Raw genomic sequence first — 20,677 nt, forward strand, 5'->3', positions numbered from 1 at the left:
CAGGTGCACCAAGACCCAGGCTGTGGAGGGCTTTATTCGTTAGACCCAAAGAGCCACACTTCCCCTCCCCTGGCGTCCCCCTGCCACCAGTGAGCCAACAGTCCTAGACCCCTGGCCACTGCATGTGCTGCAGGTTGTCCCACGCGGCTGGTCCCAAGAGCGCTTCCGTAGTGAGGGAGGCCCGGGTGTGATGGCCACGCCAGGTGGCCTGAAGCATCCTGGCGGCCATCTGCTGCTGCCTCAGCCGACGGCGCACAGTGAAACCCCTCCAGGCCGACTGGATGGCTGTGGCGGCCTTATTCTGGCAATGGGACTGCTGGGGGCTCCGGGAGGCCGTCAGGGTGCCGCAGCCCCACGGCATGCCAGCCTGGACTCTGGAGCCCCGGCCCATGCCGTGCACCACCCGAGTGGGCAGGGTATGGCCACACATGTGGCACGTGCGGGGGCTGGACCCCACGAGCATCACCACGCTGGGCGGGCTCCCCAGCCTGGGGCTCAGGGACTGGCAGAGTGGGCAGATGTGCGGCTGGCAGGACTGGAAGCAGCGGTGGTCCGACGCAGACTTGGTCCTGCTGTCCGTCTTGGTCCACACACCTGGGAGCATCAGTGGCTGGGTTTGGTTCCGGCGAGTGCAGAAGCCTCGCCACGTGGCCTGGATGGTGGTGGCAGCTTGAGAGAGCCGGGCCAAGTCCCGCCGCACACAGTAGCCACGCCAGGCAGCCTGGATGATGACGGCCCACTGATGCCACACCCTGATGGTCCGGCGCACCAGGTAGCCACGGGCGCACGCCTGGATGGTGACCACAGCCCGGATGATGACCTTCTCCACAGTCTGCATGGATGCCACCAGCTCCCCCGACTGTCTGGGATCCACCGCTGCCTCTCTGCCCACGGTGTCCCTTGGCACAGAAGCCCTGGCCAGATCCCAGGTGCCACCAGGGGCCGCGGTGCCGTTCGTGGACCCAACCGCTCCACTGAGGACAGCAGAGTCCCATGCTGGGCCACCAGCTATGCCAGCGTCCACAGGGCCCTGGAGTACAGTGGGAGTCAGGGAGGCCCTGTGACTGTCTACAGGAGCCATGGCGCTATGGAAATCCCGGGACCCCTGCATCGACTCCGGAGTAAAAAGGGGCCTCCGGGAACCATCCGGGGAAGACTCATAGCCCAGAGACACCCTCCGAAACCCTGAGGGCAGCCTAGGGGTGCCCATGTTGTGCGTCACCTCAGTGGTGTGGATGATGGGTGTCACGGCCCGTGGTGTGCTCTTGGAATGTTCGGGACTCCCCTGGGAGGACCTGGAGGCGTGTTCCTGCACTTCATGCAAGGGCACGACCCTAGCTACATTACTGTCTAGCATGTCTGAGACAAGACAACCATGCATGGACCTATAGGATTTTCTAGAGCCAAGAAATTTGTGGCTGCTTTGAGTCAGGTCCCCAGACACTGGCTTCTCGTGGGCCCTGGGGACTGCGTCTACCTGGAACCCACCAGATGCCACCCCACCAGCCATGGGTGGATACAGCACATGCAAGGCCTTGTGGGTGGTCCCTGACCTCTGGGAAGTGTTTGGGGTCCCCATCCCAGGTATAGACCCTGGGAGCACACCAAATGCCATAGTACTGGTGTCAGCCAGCTTGGGTGACCCCGAGACTACGGGAGAAGACCCCATCTTGTGGGCATGACCCTGGGGCACCCTGTGAGTCACCGAGGGGCCCTGGGGGACCATGTGAGTCACCGAGGGGCTCTGGGGCACCATGTGAGCCACTGATGCCCGTCGGGCCAAGGGGGCCCCAACAGCCTTGACAGACTCCATGTGCACACTGGGAACCCTGCTAGCAGTCACAAAGTGGGAACTGGGGGCCCCCCAACTAGTTGCCGACCTCTGCTGCAGGGCTGGGGTGCTGCCACCAGCCATGGAGTGCTTGGCAAAATTCAGGGACTGGGGCGGGGCAGGAGCTATGCCACCGGTCAGTGACTTGGTCTGGCTGGGAACAAGCTCCTCCAGCAATGGCCTTTGAGCATCGGGAAGGAACTCGTGGCTGTGGCTGGTGTCAGTTGACAGGGGACTATGGGACATCCATGGGGTTGCGTCAAGGACCATGGACTCCGCACTGGATACAGACACCTGGGACACAGACTTGTTCAGGTCCTCTGGTTTCATCATGGCCTGGTCATCTGTGGTCTCAAATGGCATCATCTCAAGACCGTGGCTCAACTGGGCGGCTCTTTGCAGAACCGTGGGCTGTGGGTGTACCCGCCTGGTTGTGCCGCTAGCTTCCAAGGCCTGGGGATGCAGTGGAGCCAGGCCAGTGGCGTGGGATGCCTGGAAGGGGGCTGTAGACCCTTCCCCAGCCAGGGCTCCATGGTAAGGACGGGGAGTGATCCCGACCAGCAGGGACCCCTGGGGAAGGCTCTGGGCCACATTTCCAACTGTGGATGGCAGGCCAGCTCCATTATCCGTGGACCCTAGAATCAGGCCCTGGTCCAGTCCACCAGCATCTATGGCTGGAACCACACTAGAGACCACAGACCCAGGAGAGGCCCTTTGGTCCATCTCACTCTCTACTAAACCTGGGATCAGGCTTGGAGCAGTGAAACTAACTGACGGTCTTAGGAAACTTTGTCTCTTCCCACCAGCCCCAGATGTTGCCATCAGACTGGGAGGCGCCCCACTAGCCACAGAACCCGGAGGAAAGTTCTGGGCCACAGCACTGGCCACAGGATCTGGAGGAAGACCCTGGCCCATGCCGCTGATCACAGATCCCGGGGGAAGGCTATGGCCGATACCATAGATCATAGACCCTGCAGGAAGGGTCGGAGCCACACCATCAACCACGTAACCGGGTGGAAGGTGGGGAGGCACACAACTGATCACGGACCCTGGAGGCAGGCTCTGGCCCACGCCCCTGATCACAGACCCTGGGGGAAGGCTGGGGGCCACACCACTGGCCACGGTACCAGGGGCCATAGCTGTGGTCATCCTACTGGCTGCAGAACCTGGCACCAGGCCACTAGCTGCGTCCATCACGGGCTCTGGGCTGAAAGCATTTGCTTGTTTGTAACCGGGTGCCACAATTGTGGACACAGAAGGATGCTGGTGGTTCAAAGATACTGGGAGATCAACATCGACCTGAGACATGTCGGGGCCTGCACTGGCCTGAGAAAACTTGAATGGACTCATACCCAGTCTGTTGGGCCCTGAAGCCTGAGAGAAACCAGGGCCCACCTCTGAGGCTTGCTCATGAATCAAAGGGGCACCTGCCACAGGGGCCGGGGATGTAATGGGAGCCACGCCACTGGCCACCTGAAACTGGTTTGGGCCCATACCAGTCGCCATGCTTCTCTGGCACATGCTCCCTGTCATGCCCGGAGATATAAGCCCTGGAGACATACTCAGGAACATACCAGCAGCCAGGGTCCCCTGAGACATATTCGGGAACACGCCGGCAGCCATAGCACCTGGGGGGATGCTTGTAGCCATGCCCCGGAACAGAACCCCGGGATATATACTGGTTCCCTGGTCTAGACAAGAGTCCTCTCCACTAGCCCCAGATGCCTGGCAGAGATTCGGGGCTGAGAGAGTGACAGCAGAATGTTCAGGGATGTTTGGGCACCCCCAACTGACACCGAGTGGCTGATGAAACGCCAGGGACACCTCGCTAAACTCAGAGACCTGGGGGTTTGAGGCCACCCCACCAACCATTACAGAATCTTGGCAGGGGGCCATCCCAGTGGCTACAGGTGACTGGCTCAGATCTCGGCCCGTGCTGCCAATGGCAGCGGAATATGGGGTACTCAAGGGGACTTCGGTCACAAATGATGGATGACGCCAACTAGAGCCCACTGCATTCACCCTTGATGGTAGATTTGAACCCACCTTAGGGGCCCAACCTGCCTGGCCGGCTGCACAACTGGTACCACCAATTACAGATGCCTCGAAGAGGCTGAGGGGCCCCCGATTGGCCACAAATGGCTGGGCTAGGCTGGGGGCCACCCCACTGGTCATAGATGCCTGGGCTAGGTTGGAGATCATCACACAAGCCACTGATGGCTGGGGGAGGCTGGGGGCCACCACACAGGCCACAGGTGCTTGGGCTAGGTGGGGGGCCACGCCACCCGTCACTGATGGTTGCTCTCTGGTGGGAGCCATCCCATCAGTCATAGATGGCTTAGCTAAGGTGAGGGCCACCGCATCGGTCACAGATGGCTTAGCTAGGCTGGGGGTTACCCCACTCGTCATAGACAGCTTAGTTATAGATGGCTTAGCTAGGCTGGGGGCCACCCCACCAGTCAGAGATGCCTGTTTTAGGTTTGGGGCCACCCCACTGGTCACAGATGCCTGAGCCTAGACTGGGGGCCACCCCACTGGTCACAGATGCCTGGGCTAGGTTGGGGGCCACCCCACCGGTCATAGATGCCTGGGCTAGGCTGGGGGCCACCCCACCGGTCACAGATGGCCGGGCTAGGTTGGGGGCCACCCCACCAGTCATAGATGCCTGGGCTAGGCTGGGGGCCACTCCACTGGTCACAGATGGCTGGACTAGGCTGGGAGCCACCCCACCGGTCACAGATGCCTGGGCTAGGTTGGGGGCCACCCCACCGGTCATAGATGCCTGGGCTAGGTTGGGGGCCACCCCACCGGTCATAGATGCCTGGGCTAGGTTGGGGGCCACCCCACCGGTCATAGACGCCTGGGCTAAGTTGGGCGCTATCCCACTGGTCATAGATGCCTGGGCTAGGCTGGGTGCTATCCCACTGGTCATAGATGCCTGGGCTAGGCTGGGGGCCACCCCAGTGGTCACAGATGGCCGGGCTAGGTTGGGGGCCACCCCACCGGTCACAGATGCCTGGGCTAGGCTGGGGGCCACCCCACCGGTCACAGATGGCCGGGCTAGGTTGGGGGCCACCCCAGTGGTCACAGATGGCTGGGCTAGGTTGGGGGCCACCCCACTGGTCATAGATGCCTTGGCTAGGCTGGGGGCCACCCCAGTGGTCACAGATGGCCGGGCTAGGTTGGGGGCCACCCCACCGGTCACAGATGGCCGGGCTAGGTTGGGGGCCACCCCACTGGTCACAGATGCCTGGGCTAGGCTGGGGGCCACCCCACTGGTCACGGATGGCCAGGCTAAGCTGGGGGCCACCCCACCGGTCACAGATGGCCGGGTTAGGTTGGGGGCCACCCCACTGGTCACAGATAGCTGGGCTAGGCTTGGGGCCACCCCACTGGTCACAGATGGCCGGGCTAGGTTGGGGGCCACCCCACCGGTCACAGATGGCCGGGCTAGGTTGGGGGCCACCCCACCGGTCACAGATGGCCGGGCTAGGTTGGGGGCCACCCCACCGGTCACAGATGGCCGGGCTAGGTTGGGGGCCACCCCACCGGTCACAGATGGCCGGGCTAGGTTGGGGGCCACCCCACCGGTCACAGATGGCCGGGCTAGGTTGGGGGCCACCCCACCGGTCACAGATGGCCGGGCTAGGTTGGGGGCCACCCCACCGGTCACAGATGGCCGGGCTAGGTTGGGGGCCACCCCACCGGTCACAGATGGCCGGGCTAGGTTGGGGGCCACCCCACCGGTCACAGATGGCCGGGCTAGGTTGGGGGCCACCCCACCGGTCACAGATGGCCGGGCTAGGTTGGGGGCCACCCCACTGGTCACAGATGGCCGGGCTGGGTTGGGGGCCACCCCACTGGTCACAGAAGCCTGGGCTAGGCTGGGGGCCACCTCACCGGTCACAGATGCCTGGGCTAGGCTGGGGGCCACCCCACCGGTCACAGATGGCCGGGCTAGGTTGGGGGCCACCCCACCGGTCACAGATGCCTGGGCTAGGTTGGGGGCCACCCCACTGGTCACAGATGGCTGGGTTAGGCTAGGGGCCACCCCACCAGTCATAGGTGCCTGGGCTAGGCTGGGGGCCAACACACGGGTCACAGATGGCCAGGCTAGACTGGAGGTCACCCCACTAGTCTGAGATTTCTGGCCTAGGCTGAGGTTCACCCTACAAGGCATAGATGGCTCAGTTAGGCTGGGGATGACCTTACTAGCCATCGATAATTCAGATGGGCTGGGGGTGACCTTATTGACCATAAATGGCTGGCCTGGGTTTAGGGCCACCTTACCGACTACCAATGGCTGGGATAGGCTTGAGGTCACCCTAGTGGCCGGGGATGGCTGTCGATAGTTGGTAGGGACCACATTATCCAAAGACAGACTTCTGGTCAGTCCCGTCCTGTAGGATATCTGGGATAACTTTTCCTTCGGACCCATGGACCTCTGGCCTGAGGACATATCCCTCTCATCCTGGTCATCTGAGCCCCAGCGGACACTCAAGGTCACACGGCCGGACACTGAGCTGTGGTGCAGAATGGGGACCAGCTCTGAGCCTGCGGACGGCTGGTGGTACAGGTTTGGAGTCGTATGTCCCCAGCCTACTCTCCTGGTTTCTTCCCTGTCTCTAGGCCTCCGGGGCCTCCCTGCAGCCTCTCCGGAGAGGAGGGTATCTAGATGGATGTCCCCATCCACACTGGCCTCCCAGGACTCCTCCTCCACCAGGTCGACAGCAGTCAGACTGGCCACAGACATGGTGGAGAGGCTGAGCGAGCTGCAGATAGGCAGTGAGCTCTGGGAGTTACTCACATTCGGGCCATAGTCTGTGGAGCCTTGGGAGAGGCTTCCAGCCATGTCATTGTCCGAACCCTGCGGCAAACTGGCCGCCAGTTCATGGAGGATATGGCCCGTCACTTGCTCCGGTGGGCAGCGTGCACTGGAAAGGGTGCCCTGGGTTCGGTTCCTCTCCTGCCTGGGGACGGCTGCACGGGAAAGGGTGCGCGCGAACCTGCTGCCTGGGGGGGCTGGGAACACGCTGGGATCCACCTGAGTCTTGAGTGCCCAGCGGTGACCAGTAGCCGTGGAGCCGGGCAGGAGACCTAGGGTTATGTCACTGGCCTTGGGGGTCTGGGGTTGGGTTAGGGACACTCTGCTCACATTGGCAGCCCTCAGCAGACCTGGGGTCGTCTTACTGATCCTCTCCCTAGTGCCCATGGAGGCCCGTTTGTGATTTGGGGACTGAGTTTTCTGCACGGTCTCCTGACAGACCACGGATGGCTGTCGCGGGGCTTTGGTAGCTGAGGGTCGGTGCATGCTGGAGGGCACCTTGTTGACCCCGGAGGACTGACACCAACAAGCAGGTCCCCCATAGGCAGCGGCACACTGGTGGGGGTGCGAAGCTCTCCCACCACCTGTGGTGCGGGGACGCGTCCCTGAGGCCACCTGGCCCTCCCCTGACAATGCCCACGGCCGTGGGGCCACCCTGCTGACCGCATGCGGCTTATGGGAGTTCGGGGCTGTGCCACCAGCCACCACCGATTGCTGGCTGGTGCTCGGGCCCACACCATTGGCAATGAGCGGCTGCCACAGACTGGGGGGCAGCTGCTGGTGGGGCGGCTTGGGCAAACTGGGGCCTGTGTCACTCTCCATGGGGCTGAGATCCAGTGCCAGTTCACTGGCCCCTGGGGGAAGGCATACATTTTCCTCACTGACCTCAGGGCTCAGAAACAGGTCTGAGGACGAGGCCCTGCTGGACTCCGTCTCCCACGATAGAGTGGGGTCCAGGGCAGCGATCAGGGGATACTGATGAATGGCGGTGATCACTCTACGAGCTAGGGAAGCACCCACAGAGACCACCGGTGAGCAGGGTGACCCCCTGAGCATGGCCCCATCCCCCATCTCTTCCAAGAACCCGGCAGGCCAGCCTGTGAAGAAGCCCTCCCAGGCCCCGTCCTGGGGAACCCTGACCTTGCTAGACTGTGGTCTCACGGGGCCTAGGGTGGGCCCCCACACGACTGATGGGCTCCCCCTGTAGTCCACCTCCACCGGGGCCGGAATCACAGTCATCTTGCTTCCTGCTGTTTTCGAGGCAGCCTTGGGGAGGACAACGCCAGTCCTCAGGGCCGCCTGAGACAAAGACTGGCTCAGGACAGCGCCCAGCTCCCCCTGACACAGGGCCTGGCTCAGAGCGGCCCACTCCTCCTCCGTCAGGGCCTTGCTGAGCACGTCCGCCAGTTTACCCTGCTTGGCCTTGGTGAGTTCCGCCCGCAGCTCACCGGGGGACAGGGTGTGGGACAGCGCAAGGCCCAGCTCACCCCAGGATAGCACTTTCATCAGCGCCGTGCCCAGCATGCCCTGGGGCAGGGCCTTGGCCATCGTGGAGCCCAGCACTTTCTTGGACAGGGCCTGGTTCAGGGCTGCCCTCACTTGCCCCTGGGAGAGGGCTTTCGCCAATAGGGCACGGAGGTCCTCCTGGGAGCCCAGTTCGGCAGCCAGCTCAGCACACAGGGAGGCGAGCTGGGAGGCGGCCAGCTCTTCCGGGCAGGGTGTGGCAGGGCTGGTCATTGGTGACTGGGCCCGGGTAGCCCCACTATCACCCCAGGACTCAATGTTACATGCGGGGTGTCCGGCAGATGCCAGCAGAGGCATCAGCATGCTCTGGGTCTCGGAGGCCCCCTGGCGTGGGCCCTGGGTGGCTTTGCCCTGTGCATACCTGTGGGGCTGGATCTGGGTCAGTCTGTCCTCTGGCTTGGTTCGGGGCAGAGTGCCAAGGGCACCAGTGTGCTGGCAGGACTGGGTGGAGGCCTTGAACCCGGCCAGGAGTGGCTGCGACTGGGTCTTGTTGCTGAGCTCCGTAGCTTGGTGGGCTGTGTAGAGGCACTTGGCTGTTTCTGTGACCAGCTGGGCCTGGGACTGTACCTTGGTCAGACATGTGCCCAGATGTGCAAAGGACGGAGCCTTGGCTGGCTTGGCAGGTGGATGCCCCTGAGACAGGGCCTTGGACAGACATGGGCCCAGATGGGCTGGAGCCTGAGTTGTGGTCAGCTTGGCGGGTGAATGTGCCTGGGGCAGGGTCTTGGACAGACAGGTGCCCAGATGTGCCCGGGGCAGAGCCGCAGTCAGCTCGGCAAGCAGCTGTCCCTGGGATGAGGCTGTGGTCGAATAGGTGGCCAGCTGTTCCTGGGGCAAGGCCTTGGCCGGACATGTGGCCAGCTGTGCCCGGGGCAGGACCACGGCTGTTTCTACAGGCTCATACGCCTGGGACTGAACCTTGACATCTGCCCTCAGTTCTGTCTGTAATGAGGACTTGTTCCTGTCCTCGGCTACTTTCACCCAGGGTGAAGCCCGAGGCATTTCAATGGCCACGCTGGTACTGGACACTGTTTCCATCTTTACCTGCTTCTGGGAGAAGGCCTTCATTTTTTCGGCTTCCAAAGGAGGCCTGGCTGGAGCCTTGGGGGCCCCAGCTCCCAGATGTGGTGGGGGAAAGTATTTGACCTTTCCATCAGCCAGGTACGACTGAGAGGAGATCCTGACCGTCCCTGCTGTCTGCTTTGCGTTCACCACAGCCTTGGCCTTCGGTCCGTTCAGACACGTGTGGGATGAGGCGTTGGGAATGCCGGCTGCCGCGGCTGCTGCAGGTGAAGACTTCAGATTTCCAGCTGCTGAAGGTGGCAGGCATAGGGTCCTGAGGATGGCGGCCATTGAGCGAAATTGGGCTGGGGTTTTGGTGACCATGGCTGCCAGACGCGTCTGGGGAGGGGTCTTGGTCACTGAGGCCCCCGGGAGTGTCTGAGATGGAGTCTTGGCCATGGCCGCGGCCGGACACGTCTGCAGCGGGGTCTTGGTCATCGGGGCTGCCGGGCGCATCTGGGTTGGAGGCTTGGCCATGGCGGGCACTGGGCATTTCTGGGGTGGAGCCTTGGTCATCGGGGCCACAGGCCGTGTCTGGGCTGAGGGCTTGATCATCGAGGCCAAAAGGCATATCTGCGGTGAGATCTTGGCCATCATGGCTGCCGGCCGTGTCTGGGGTGACATGATGGTCATTGAGGCTGTTGGTCGCATCTGGCTTGGGGTCTTGGACATCGGGGCTGCTGGGCACGGCTGGGGCGGGGTCTTGTTCACCATGGCCGCCAGGCATGACTGAAGTGGGGTCTTGGTCATGGTGGCTGGCTGGGGTGTCTGGGGTGACGTCCTGGCCATCGCAGCCACCGGGCACGTCGGTGGTAGGCTCTTGGCCATCGGGGCTACCTGGTATGTCTGGGGTGGGGCCTTGGTTATTGTTACTGTGGGCACCGAGCACGGCTGGGGTGGGGTCTTGTTCATCATGGCCGCCAGGCATGACTGGAATGGGGTCTTGGTCATCGCGACTGCGGGGTACGTCTGGGGTGGGGTCTTGGTCATCCGGGCCGCTGGGCATACCTGGGGTGGGGTCTTGGCTATTGTTACCGTGGGCACGAGGCATGGCTGGGGTGGGGTCTTGGACATCGCGGCCACCGGATACATCTGGGGTGGGGGCTTGTTTAACACAAGCACTGGGCCTGTCTGGGGTGGGGCTTTGAGGACCTCCGTTTCCACGTGGGCCTGGGTCTGGGTCTTGAGCAATCCGTGAACCGCCTGGGCATATCTCCCACATGGCGGCGGCCCTGGGGCTCCTGCCTTGCTGGCTCTGGCAGTTACTTGCTTGGTCTTCACCGTGTCCCCTTCTACGTGGACAAGGCAGGCATTGCGGATGGTTCCCATCAGTGGGCACGGGTGGCACTTTGCATCTAGACTCGCCGGACATGGATGTCTGATGGCAACGGTCTGGTGTGGCAGGAAGGTGACGCTGGGGCCCCCAGGGGCGCAAGGAGCCTGCGTGCCAGGGTATGGGGCACTCTGGGTCTGTAGCAGGGCCAGCTGGTGGGTGCAGGCGGCCAGGCTGTCAGAGGAAGGGAACTGGGTCTCCTTGCTCACCATGACAGGCTGGGCCAGAGGGGGCTTGCCCTCTCCTGGATGCTGGAACCGCACCTGCTGGGGGGCGTGGTAAGGGATGTCGCCCTCCTCCACGCTCACTTTTTTTTCCACCGACTTGCCAGACCGGAGGAGACGCCGGGTGTTGAAGCGTCGCCAGGCCTCCTGGATGGCCTTGGCTGCCATCATCTGGGAGATCAGCTTTTGCCGCAGCCGGTAGCCCCTCCAGTTGGCCTGAATGAGGGTGGCTGCGCGGGAGAGCATCATGTCCATCTCATCCACCAGGACGTTCTTGAAGGCCTGGCTCTCGACCACAGCCCGCAGGCGTGGGATATGACGAGGCACCATCTTGTCCTTGCCATGCTGTTGCAGAAGGGTCTCCCTGGATGCAGGTGGCTTGTACTGAGGCTGTGGACAAAGTGTCCCTGCTTTGTCTGGAAGACTGGAGACGGACTGGGGCTGGTAGTGGCTCTGCCCATCAGGTGACAACTGTAGCTGTGCTGCTTCCTGCATTGTCTTGGTTCCCGGGCGGGTCAGCTCTGCCTGTGGAGGGGGCAGGTGGGTGGACAGGAAGTGGGATCACACAGACGAGAGATCTCCGGGCTGGAGCGAGCACTCCAGGACCTACAGCTGCTCATTCCTGACACCTTGCTACCTTCCTCGTCTCCTTTGCAGGCCCCCTCTCTCCCAGCCACCTGCCCAGGCGGCCTTTGGTACCCACGTATCCCTCATGATCCTGTGGCCACTTCAACATTGGCAACAGTGCACATTCTCAGCTGAATGCCCGACCACCTTCTTGCTTTTTGAATTTCCTCTCTATCTGGAGCATACTGTGAATTTAGCACTGATCACACTGCTTTGGAAATTTCCTGTTTGTCTCTCTCTCTCTCTCTCTCTCTCTCTCTCTCTCTCTCTCTCTGTGTGTGTGTGTTGTTATTTGCCTCTCCCCATTTACTGTGAATTCCTAGAGGGCAGGAACCCTCAGGTCTGAGTCATTTTTGTGTCCCTATCTCAGTCATAGGGCCTGGTGCCAGGCTGTGAACAGGTGAGTGTTGGGTGCGTGGCTAACTTCATAAATGAGTGGCTGAGTGGATTGGAAGTTGGGTAGATAGATGGATGCATGACAAGATACTGAATGGATAAATCTGGATCAATGAATGGTGGATGGGTTGGAAAGATGGATAAAGGGTTGTATAGAAGAATAAATAGGTAAATGAAGTTAATGAATGAATTGATGAACAGATCAATAAATAAGGAGATGGATACATGGATGGATGGATGGATGGATGGATGGATGATGGATGGATGATGGATGGATGGATGAGTGGGTAAATGGATGAATGAGTGGATGGATGAATAGGTGGGAGGGGGAAAGGAGGGAGGAGTGGATGGATAGCCAGATAAGTGAGTAGAGGATGGGTGAGATCTGAGTAGATAAAGGAGTGTGTGACTGGAGAGAGCTGAAGGAATTGGTGAAGAGATCAGTGAATAAGAGGTGCACTGATGAGTGGCTGGCTGGCTGGCTGGACTAGATAGATCATGGATAGATCACTGGCAGATGGATGGATAGAAGAATGAGGGGGTGACTGGGGCTTCCAGAAGCATCTTGGTTCAGAGGGAATTGGGATACTGCCAAGCAGCCCTGATATGTCACCTGGAGCATGACACGCTTGTTGGGCAGAAGCCCACCGCCCTCCCTTTCTGGCCGAAACAGCCGATTCTTTTCCCAGCCATCTTCATACCTTGGAGGGCCATAGAGGTGGAGGAGGGACAGGAGGAGAAGGTGGAGTCTCAGAGGCCAGCTTGCAAGAGGAAGCAGCCTTCATTCAGTCCTTCATCCCATGCAACGTGCAGCAACACTGCCCTGGGCTGCCTCTGTCCTCAAGACCAATGTGAGAAAAGATGTTAAAAGAGAAACAAAAACAAAAACAAAAAACCCTAACATCTCAAAACAAAAACCCAAAACCTTTAAGTCCACAAAGATGAATGTACAAAGAAGTTTATGCTAGTGTTCTTTGTATGTAAAAGCAAAACAACTAGAAATAACCAAAAAGGGTCAGTTACAACCGTGTAAAGGAGGACGTTCAAGGATGTTCATCACTGTATTGTTTACGAAGAGTAAAAACTGAAAAAAACTCAAATGCTTATCAACAGGAGGTGGCTTAAATTAAACAGAACGTTCATACAGTGGTATGCTCTCCAGCCATTTAGCAATGGTGTCCAGCCCTACAAAAATGGCTAAAATTGAAAAGGTGGATACATCATGACCAATTGGGGGAAATGGTCAGTGTCTTGAAGGCAACTTGTCAATTCCACCCTGACATTTACATTCAAGAGGTGCAAGTGTTCATACTCACCCCCAAGCAGAAACCATCCAAATGCCTATGGACGGAAGACTTAAATTCAACCATATCATCAACTGTCATGACAATAGACGAGAAACTTCAAGACAAAGATGATCAAAATAGATTTGTTTTCAAAGACCCATGTGCTGCCTCCTTTCACAATAAGCATTCTAGCTTCACCTGTGTGATGGCCTGAATGTCCTGCTCCTGCCCAATCTTCATCCCAACCCCAAAATTGGCCAGGCCCATTCAGAACAAGCATCAGTGTGAACTGAATCATAACAGCGAATGGGCCTGAGGCTCATTCTCCTGGAGGTGGGCACAGTCATTGTTCCCATTTCACAGAGGAGGAAGCTGAGGCCCAGAGAAGCCAACATACCACATTTCTTACTTTATTTCTGATTTGCCTCCCCCATTGAACTATGAGCTGCCTATGGGTAGGGATGTCTGTCTCTTTTTTTTGCTGTTGAATCCCCAATGCCTAGAACAGTACACACAATAGGAGCTCAAAAAATGTTCATGGATAGATGCAAGGATGGATGGATAGGTGGATGGATGGATACCACCCAAGCTTCAGAACTGAGAGAGACCAGCTTCAGGATCTGAAGTGCCCTACCCCAGAGTCTGCGATTTCACCAACCACATGGTTCAGCTCTTTCAACGACCTCAACCAGAATGAGCGAACAAACAGACAACAGAGTGAGAGTAATGTGATTACAAGGGACAGGAAAAAGGAATAGGGGCCCCCAGACATGTAAGCCAAGTGGCTGGCTTGGCAATTTTGAGTAAACCCCTCTACGTCTCAGTTTCCTTGTCACACAAGCTAAGACCACTTTCCCAGCCTCCCAAGGAAACATGATAGGCTCTCCAGACTGGGACCCCAGGCAGACAAACACACCATCAGGTTTTGGGGGCCCCCAAACACCCCTGCTCTGAGAGGTTGAGAAGCTGACCCACTTCTTGAAGTGGCCTGGAGGGCCCAAGGGGCTCTGAGGATGCTGGGGGCCAGGAGAGAACAACCCAGTCTCCGTGTACCCCCCACCAAACCCTCCACCAGCCCCACTCACCTGCCCCTGAAGCTGAACCCACCAGCCCGAATGGCCAGCCTTGGGACCCTGGTGCCACAATAGCTTTGTGACTCACAGCCAAGTTCCAGCCAATCCCCATCAGCTCCTGGGGGAAGGAGGTTCTAGAAGGCCGACCCAGTGTGGCAGGCAGGACCTAGATCAGGGCTGAGGGTCATGATGATTGGTACCTGTTACCTGCCTGTCCTGAACAGAAAATTAAGGCTCTGGGCAGAGAGGTGGCCCCAAATTCTTCCCCTACATGTGTCTCGAGGCAGACTCAGTCTCAGATACCTTGGGCATTTGTTGATCACCTCACTTTGTGTTTGCTCTTGTTTTTTTAAAGATTTTACTTTTGGGGCACCTGGGTGGCTCAGTCGTTGGGCGTCTGCCTTCGGCTCAGGACGTGATCCCGGATCCCTGGGATCGAGCCCCGCATCAGGCTCCTCTACTGGGAGCCTGCTTCTTCCTCTCCCACTCCCCCTGCTTGTGTTCCCTCTCTCACTGGCTGTCTCTCTCTCTGTCAAATAAATAAATAAAATCTTTAAAAAAAAAAAAAAAAAGATTTTACTTTTAAGTCATCTCTACACCCAACGTGGGGCTCGAACTTACAACCCAGAGATCCAGAGTCACGTGTTCTACCGACTGCACCCGCCGGGTGCCTCTGAACACCTAACTTTGTAGTGGGACCTGATCCGGGCCTGGGGACACACACAGCTCAAATAATTTGGGGCTGTGAAATGGCTAGGAAGGAATCGAAGAGGGGGTGGATGGGCTGGGTCCCACAGGAGAAGTTGTTGTAGGAGAGCTGGGGGAAGGGCATCCCAGGTGAGGGACACAGCACGGGCAAAGCCCCAAGGTGAGAAGAAGCTGGGCATGATTAGGGAACGTGGAGGCTGATGTGGTTGGAGGCTAGGGAGAAGAGGGCCAGGAGGCCGAGCGCTCAATAGGTGAGACCTCAGAGAGGAGTATGAGAGTTTGGGTTTTATCAAGAAGGTCCCGGGGAGCCACGAGAGGGTCTAGAGCGAAGGAGGTACAGCTCGTGTACTCTGATTCACACCCTAAAAGGCCATGCGGGTATCTGTGTCTGGCTCTGACGATGGGGGCTCCTTAGGGTGGAGCTGGGCCCAAGGTCCCTTGGGATCCCCGTATGAGCCTGGCAAAAGTGGGTATTGACTCTGAGCCACAGTCCTGAAGGGGAAAGTGAGGCCACCGTCCCCCAACCTCCCGGGGCTGGGCTGATGCCTGGTGTGAATCACTGCTGGCCAGCCTGGGGCTGACACACATCTTGGCCTCAGCTCAGCAGGGTCCTGCCAAAGCCACACTGCCGGGCCTGGCAGCCTCGGCCTCGCTTCCCTGGGGAGCCACTGGGAGGCACCAGAGCAAGAGGCAAGCGGGGACACCCAGCCTCACTTGCCAGAGGGCCCCTCCTCTTCTCCATGCTATGGGTGTAGCTTTGGGCAAGACCAGGGACAGGACAGTCGGACAGGACTTATGTCCTTGGTTTCAGCCATGACCAGGACAGCTCCCATCCATGCCCTCCATGAGCTCAATACAAATCCAGAGCAGACAGGGCAAGCACAGAGCACTCTGGGAACACAGTAAGGCCCTAGTCCAGCCTGGGGGTTGCGGGGACCAGGAGGACAACCGCACCTGAGTTTGAGTGAAGGTCAGCTGGGTAGCTGAGGGAAGAAATGTTATTAGACTTGTAGCCATGCAAAGGCCCTGAGGCCAAAAGGGAAGGCAATACAGTTTGGGTAGGGAGGGCCTGGAGCGACATTGACTTTTCCAAGGCCAGATGCACTCGGGACTTTTTTCCATAAAGGTTTCAAAGTAGGCAGTCGGATATGTGGTTTCCAAAAAGCCCCCATGGCACATGCTAGTGAAGATAGGGCCTCCACTTAGACCCAAGGCTCCTGGGAGGCAGGCAAGAGTCGAGGGTTCCAGCCCCTGCTCTGCAATTTAGCAGGAATGGGATACAATAAGATACATTTGGTCTTGTCCCTGGGTCCTGGCACTCAGCTCCTAAAACTCTTGGAATCTGAGAGTGATTAGGTCTTTTTTTTTTTTTTTAAGGTTTATTTATTTGAGAGAGAGAATCTCAAGCAAATTCCAAGCTGAGTGCAGAGCCCAATGTGGGGTTCGATCTCACAACCCTGAGATCATGATCTGAGCTGAAACCCAGCTGGACGCCTAACCGACTGAGCCACCCAGGCACCCCAATAAGTATCGTTTGTATGCTAATAAGATGAGTGGTGGCTGGGGACCAGCAGATAGCTTCAGGATGGGGTCTGGTCCCCAGAAAGACGGAGGCGTTAGAGGGTTGGAGGTTTCAGGCGCACCTCCCAGAGCCGTAGAAGGGGAAAGGGGCCGGAGATTAAACTAATCACCAAAGGCCAATGACGTGACCAAGCCCGCCGATGGAACGAAACCAGCGGGGGTCAGAGAGCTTCTTAGTTGGTAAAAACACGGATGGACTGGCAGGGTGGCGCACCCGTGCGGCACGACCCTCCTACTGTACCTCACCCTCGCACCTCTTCCCCCTGCTGTTCCTGAGTTGTAGCCTTTATAATAAACCAGTAATACGGGCGCCGGGGTGGCTCAGCCGGTTAGGCGTCAGCCTTCGGCTTGGGTCATGGTCCGGGGTCGTGGGATCCAGCCCTGCATCAGGCTCTCCGCTCAGCAGGCAGTCTGCTTCGCCCTCTCCCTCTGCTCCTCCCCACCACTCGCGCTCTCCCTCTCTCCGCCCCCCTCCCCCCATTTCAAATAAAATCTTAAAAGTAAATAAATGAACCAGTAATAATAAATAAAGCACTTTCCTAGGCTCTGTGAGCTGTTCTAGCAAATTACGAAACTGGGGTGGGGTTTAGGGAAACCCTTGGTTTAGGGCTTGCTGTTCAGAAGTCCAGGTGGCAACCGGAGACTTCCAAACGGCATTTAAGTAGGGATGGTGTTGTGGGACGGAGCCCCTCGCCTGTAGGGTCTGTGCTAACTCCAGGCAGTGTCAGAACTGAATTGTAGGACACCTGGGTGGTGTCTAGAAAATTGAACTGGTTGGCATGGGGAAACCGCCCCCCCAACACATCTGGCATCAGCATTATGAGTAAAACAGTTCAGGGGGCACTGTGCAGACCTCCCGACCTCCTGGGCCTTTCTCTATAGATTAGGGGTGCACGGGGAGCACTTGAGTATCATTATTATTCATCCACCAAACTGATACGGGAGATGTTACCTGGACATGAATGTACCCATTTCACAGCACAGAAGGTAGAGGGGGCAGGGGGAGAGGACTCGGTTGAGGTTACACAGTGGCAAATTGGCACCCAAGCGGAGACTCAGTCTCCCGAAGAGTGAAGCTCTGCCCCCAAAACGTGGTTCCTGGTCTCCTGTGTGTCAAGACACCCCCACCTCAGCTTCGGCCTCTCACTGCTGGGCCCCCTCCTGAAGCGTCTGCCTGAGGGCTGTGCAAGGCGAGGGCATGTGGTTAAAAACCAAACCCCAAAGCAGCTCTTGCAGCACTGACAAGTAAGCAGCCAGGGTGATCAGAAGGAAGAGGAAACAAGTAGGTGGTGAGGCCCCACACTTTCAATGGCAGAGGGACTGTGGACACATGCTGTTCCTTCTTCGCACCGCTGTTCCCCCCTCTGTAAAACAGGCACAGTTCACCCGCCTTCCCTAGCAAGGCTGGGTATACGTATGGCCGGAGCTCAACACATTCCCACCACCTTGACTTGCCCTGTGTCCTTGACCACCAAATGCCTAGGTCCCTCCAGGCCCCAAGTGAGGCAGGAAGCCCAAGGCCCCGGGTCTTTTGCCCACACAACAGCAAGGGTCAGAGCAAGGGATGAAGGCAGCGTGGCCATCAAGCCTCTGGAGGAAGAAGCCTAAGGTCCGAAGTCCCTGCAAGCTCCTAAAAAGTTCAGGCTGTGTGACCTCAGATCACTCAGCCTCTCTGAACAGAACATTAGTTTCCTCAAAATGGGAGACTAGGATGTTGGGAAGGGAGAGGTCTTCAGGGAGTACTTGGAAAATCCTGATTCCAAGTCAGTGCCCTAAAAGGAAGGTCCCACAGAACGCAGCTACACCACCAGCCCTGGAGGCGGACTGCCCACATCAGATCCCACCTGGGCCGCCTTCCTTCCGGTCCCGAGCCTCGGCATCCCCTGCCCCCCGCCCCCAGACAATAATAAAAGCTTCCACTGAGCACCAACTGCAACGCCAAGCACTGCTCCGTAAACAAGCTGTTAATCCTCCAACTTTATGGGGCAAGCTTACAACTGTTCTGCCCATTTTACAAACAGGGTAGCAGAGGCCCAGAGGTTCAAGCTTCTGCCTTTTCCTACCTGCCTGGGACTGGGCTGTCCTCTTTCCATCTTGTAGTCTCTTTCCTAAAGGGGGACATCCGTGGGCTCGCTAATTCCAAACGCTGGTTGGAGATCCCCAAGTCCCCCATCTAACCCGGACATCAGTCGGCCCCAAGCCCAGGAGCGCCTAGATGGCGCTCGCTGAGCGCCAGATGTGCAAGGCCCCTCCCGTACGCCGGCTCTCCTCCTCCGAGCAGAGGCGGAGGGAGGAGGGGGAAGGAGGCAAGGGAGGGGGGAGGGGAGCGTGCGAGCCAGGCCCTGCCCAGCCCATCAGGCCCCGGCGGGGGAAGAAGGAGGCAGAGAGCCGAGCTGGCGTAACAAGACTTTACTGAAAACAGAAAACCGGGCGAACCAAGGATTACAAACAGGAATGTGGACTCGTAGCAAAACAAAACAACAGAACAAAAAAGGCGGGAGGAGGGATCTTGGAAGGACGGAAGGAGGGGAGCAAGAGCGAGGAAAGGGACGGGAGGTTTTTTTTTTTTTCTTCTTCCCATTTCTTTAAAAAACCAACACAAGAAAAAACACACACACACAACCAACGTTTGTTCCCAAGTAGAAACATAAATAGGGCAGAATCGAACACTCTGTTCTTCTCTCTTCCAAAGGCAAAAAAAAAAAAAGTAAAAGAAAGGCAGGGCTTGAGGCTGCGCCCCCTCGGAGCCCCCTTCGGCGGCGGTGTACAAAGGGGCGGCCGGGGCGCGCGGGTTTGTGCAACACTGGGTGGCCGCGCTCGGGAAACAGAGGCAGCGCGAGGGCGGGGGGGGGTCATGCGCTTGCCCCCCGGGAGCGGGGGGTCCAGCTTGTCGAGTCTGAGGCGCCCTCTCCGAGTCCTGGGCACCCTCGGGGGGGTCCTCAGGGACCGCGCCCTCTCGGAATCCTGGCACCCTCGGGGTTGGGGGGCTGTCCCCGGGGCCGCGCCCTCTCCGAGTCCGGGGCGCCCACGCCCCCCCCAAGCGAGCCCGCCTCCCGGGGAGGGGGGCCGCGCATGCGCCCCGCGCGCGGGCTCAGTACGCGGACACCTGGTGCTGGGGCAGCAGCTGGCAGCCGCTGTTGACGTGGCTGAGGACCTTCTGCTTGAGCTGCGCCACCTGCTCCCGCAGCAGGCTCGCTGTGGACGCCAGCTCCGTGTTCTGGCTCTTGAGCGTCTTCACTTTCTCCTCGAGGCGAGAGATGCGCTCCAGCTTGCGCTTGCGGCACTTAGAGGCAGCGATGCGGTTGCGCAGCCGCTTGCGCTCCGCCTTAATGCGCTCCTGCGTGTCCATGTCGATGGGCGACAACGGCGGGCTCTCCCCGAAGCTTGGCACGTCGGGCACCGTCTGTGGCTCATCCTTGAGCGCGGTCAGGCGGGGCGGCCCCAGCGCGCCTGGGGGCGGCGGCGGAGGGAAGGGCACAGGCTCGGCGGCGAAGGCGACCGTCGCAGCACCCCCCGAACCCCCGGTGCCGCCCGCGTAGCTGCTCAGGTTCGCGTAGACGGGCGCCTCGGGCGTGGCTGCCGCCGGGGCCAACTCGCCAGGAGGCGCGGCGCCCGCAGCCGTGCTCGAGGGTCCCCCAGCGGCCGCGGCAGCGGAGGCCGCGCCCGTGCCCAGCTGGTTCTGCTTGTGCAAGTCCTCCAGGGCCTTGACGAAGCCCTCGGCAAACTCCTGCTCCTCGCTGGCCGCCACCTTGGGGTAGAGAAACTGAGTGCTCGTCGGCGTGGTGGTGACCAGCCCGTTGGACTGGATGATTAGGCGCTCGAGCTCGGGAGAGGCGAGCTTGAGCAGCCCCAGGTCGGGAGAGGCGAGCAGGCCGTCGGGGGGAGCCGTGCCTGGGGCGCCGTCGGTGCGCAGGGGGGCCGGGGGCGGCGCGGCCGCGGGCTTGAGCGCCGCCGCCACCTGCTCGCTCAGGCTCAGCGTCAGCGCGTCTTTCTTCATCATGCTGCCAGTCGCCGCCGTCGGGGGCGCCCCGGGGAACAGGCGACCCGGGGACGCGAAGCTACCACCGCCGCCACTGTTACTGACGCCGCCGCCCAGGCCGCTCAGCGCCTCATCGCCGTAGAAGGGTGTTTCCATCCTCCGCCTCCCCCGCCGCGCCGGCCCGGGCGGGGGGAGTGGCCGCGGCCGCCCGGGGGGCCTGCGCCCCCC

At 59.5% G+C, this 20,677-nt stretch overlaps 2 protein-coding genes across 6 annotated transcripts in view; both read right to left on the reverse strand.

Moving 5' to 3' along the window:
• Positions 1–14: 14 nt before the first annotated feature.
• IQCN (IQ motif containing N) lies at positions 15–18,737 on the reverse strand. Of its 5 annotated transcripts, XM_019797376.2 has the most exons (4): positions 18,534–18,737; positions 12,524–12,656; positions 7,797–11,324; positions 15–1,030 (listed from the first exon to the last, which is right to left on the reverse strand). In XM_019797376.2, exons 2-4 carry the CDS (start codon positions 12,605–12,607, stop codon positions 104–106), a joined length of 4,539 nt encoding a protein of 1,512 aa, XP_019652935.1. In that variant the 5' UTR covers positions 12,608–12,656; positions 18,534–18,737; the 3' UTR covers positions 15–103. The 5 variants fall into 5 exon arrangements, with proteins under 5 accessions (XP_019652935.1, XP_034513967.1, XP_034513969.1 ...); XM_034658076.1 differs by lacking the exon at positions 15–1,030 and having other exon boundaries at positions 2,059–11,324; XM_034658078.1 differs by lacking the exon at positions 15–1,030 and having other exon boundaries at positions 2,059–11,324; positions 12,524–12,661.
• Positions 18,738–18,864: 127 nt separating this feature from the next.
• Positions 18,865–20,677, reverse strand: part of JUND (JunD proto-oncogene, AP-1 transcription factor subunit) — a 2,180-nt gene continuing 367 nt past the window's right edge. Inside the window, exon 2 of the mRNA XM_034658080.1 lies at positions 18,865–20,677. Within this exon, the coding sequence (XP_034513971.1) occupies positions 19,562–20,605 (1,044 nt within the window). The 5' untranslated portion in view covers positions 20,606–20,677 and the 3' untranslated portion in view covers positions 18,865–19,561.

The sequence above is a fragment of the Ailuropoda melanoleuca genome, chromosome 4 (genome assembly GCF_002007445.2).
Source record: "Ailuropoda melanoleuca isolate Jingjing chromosome 4, ASM200744v2, whole genome shotgun sequence".
NCBI classification, from domain to species: Eukaryota; Metazoa; Chordata; class Mammalia; order Carnivora; family Ursidae; genus Ailuropoda; species Ailuropoda melanoleuca.

Coding starts and splice junctions, on each gene's coding strand:
- IQCN (XM_034658076.1), bottom strand. CDS start 12,607: ATGAAGGCTGCTTCCTCTTGCAAGCTGGCCTCTGAGACTCCACCTTCT. Junction 11,325..12,523: donor CACCTCTATGGCCCTCCAAG/GTATGAAGATGG, acceptor CCCCCTCCACAG/GCAGAGCTGACCCGCCCGGG.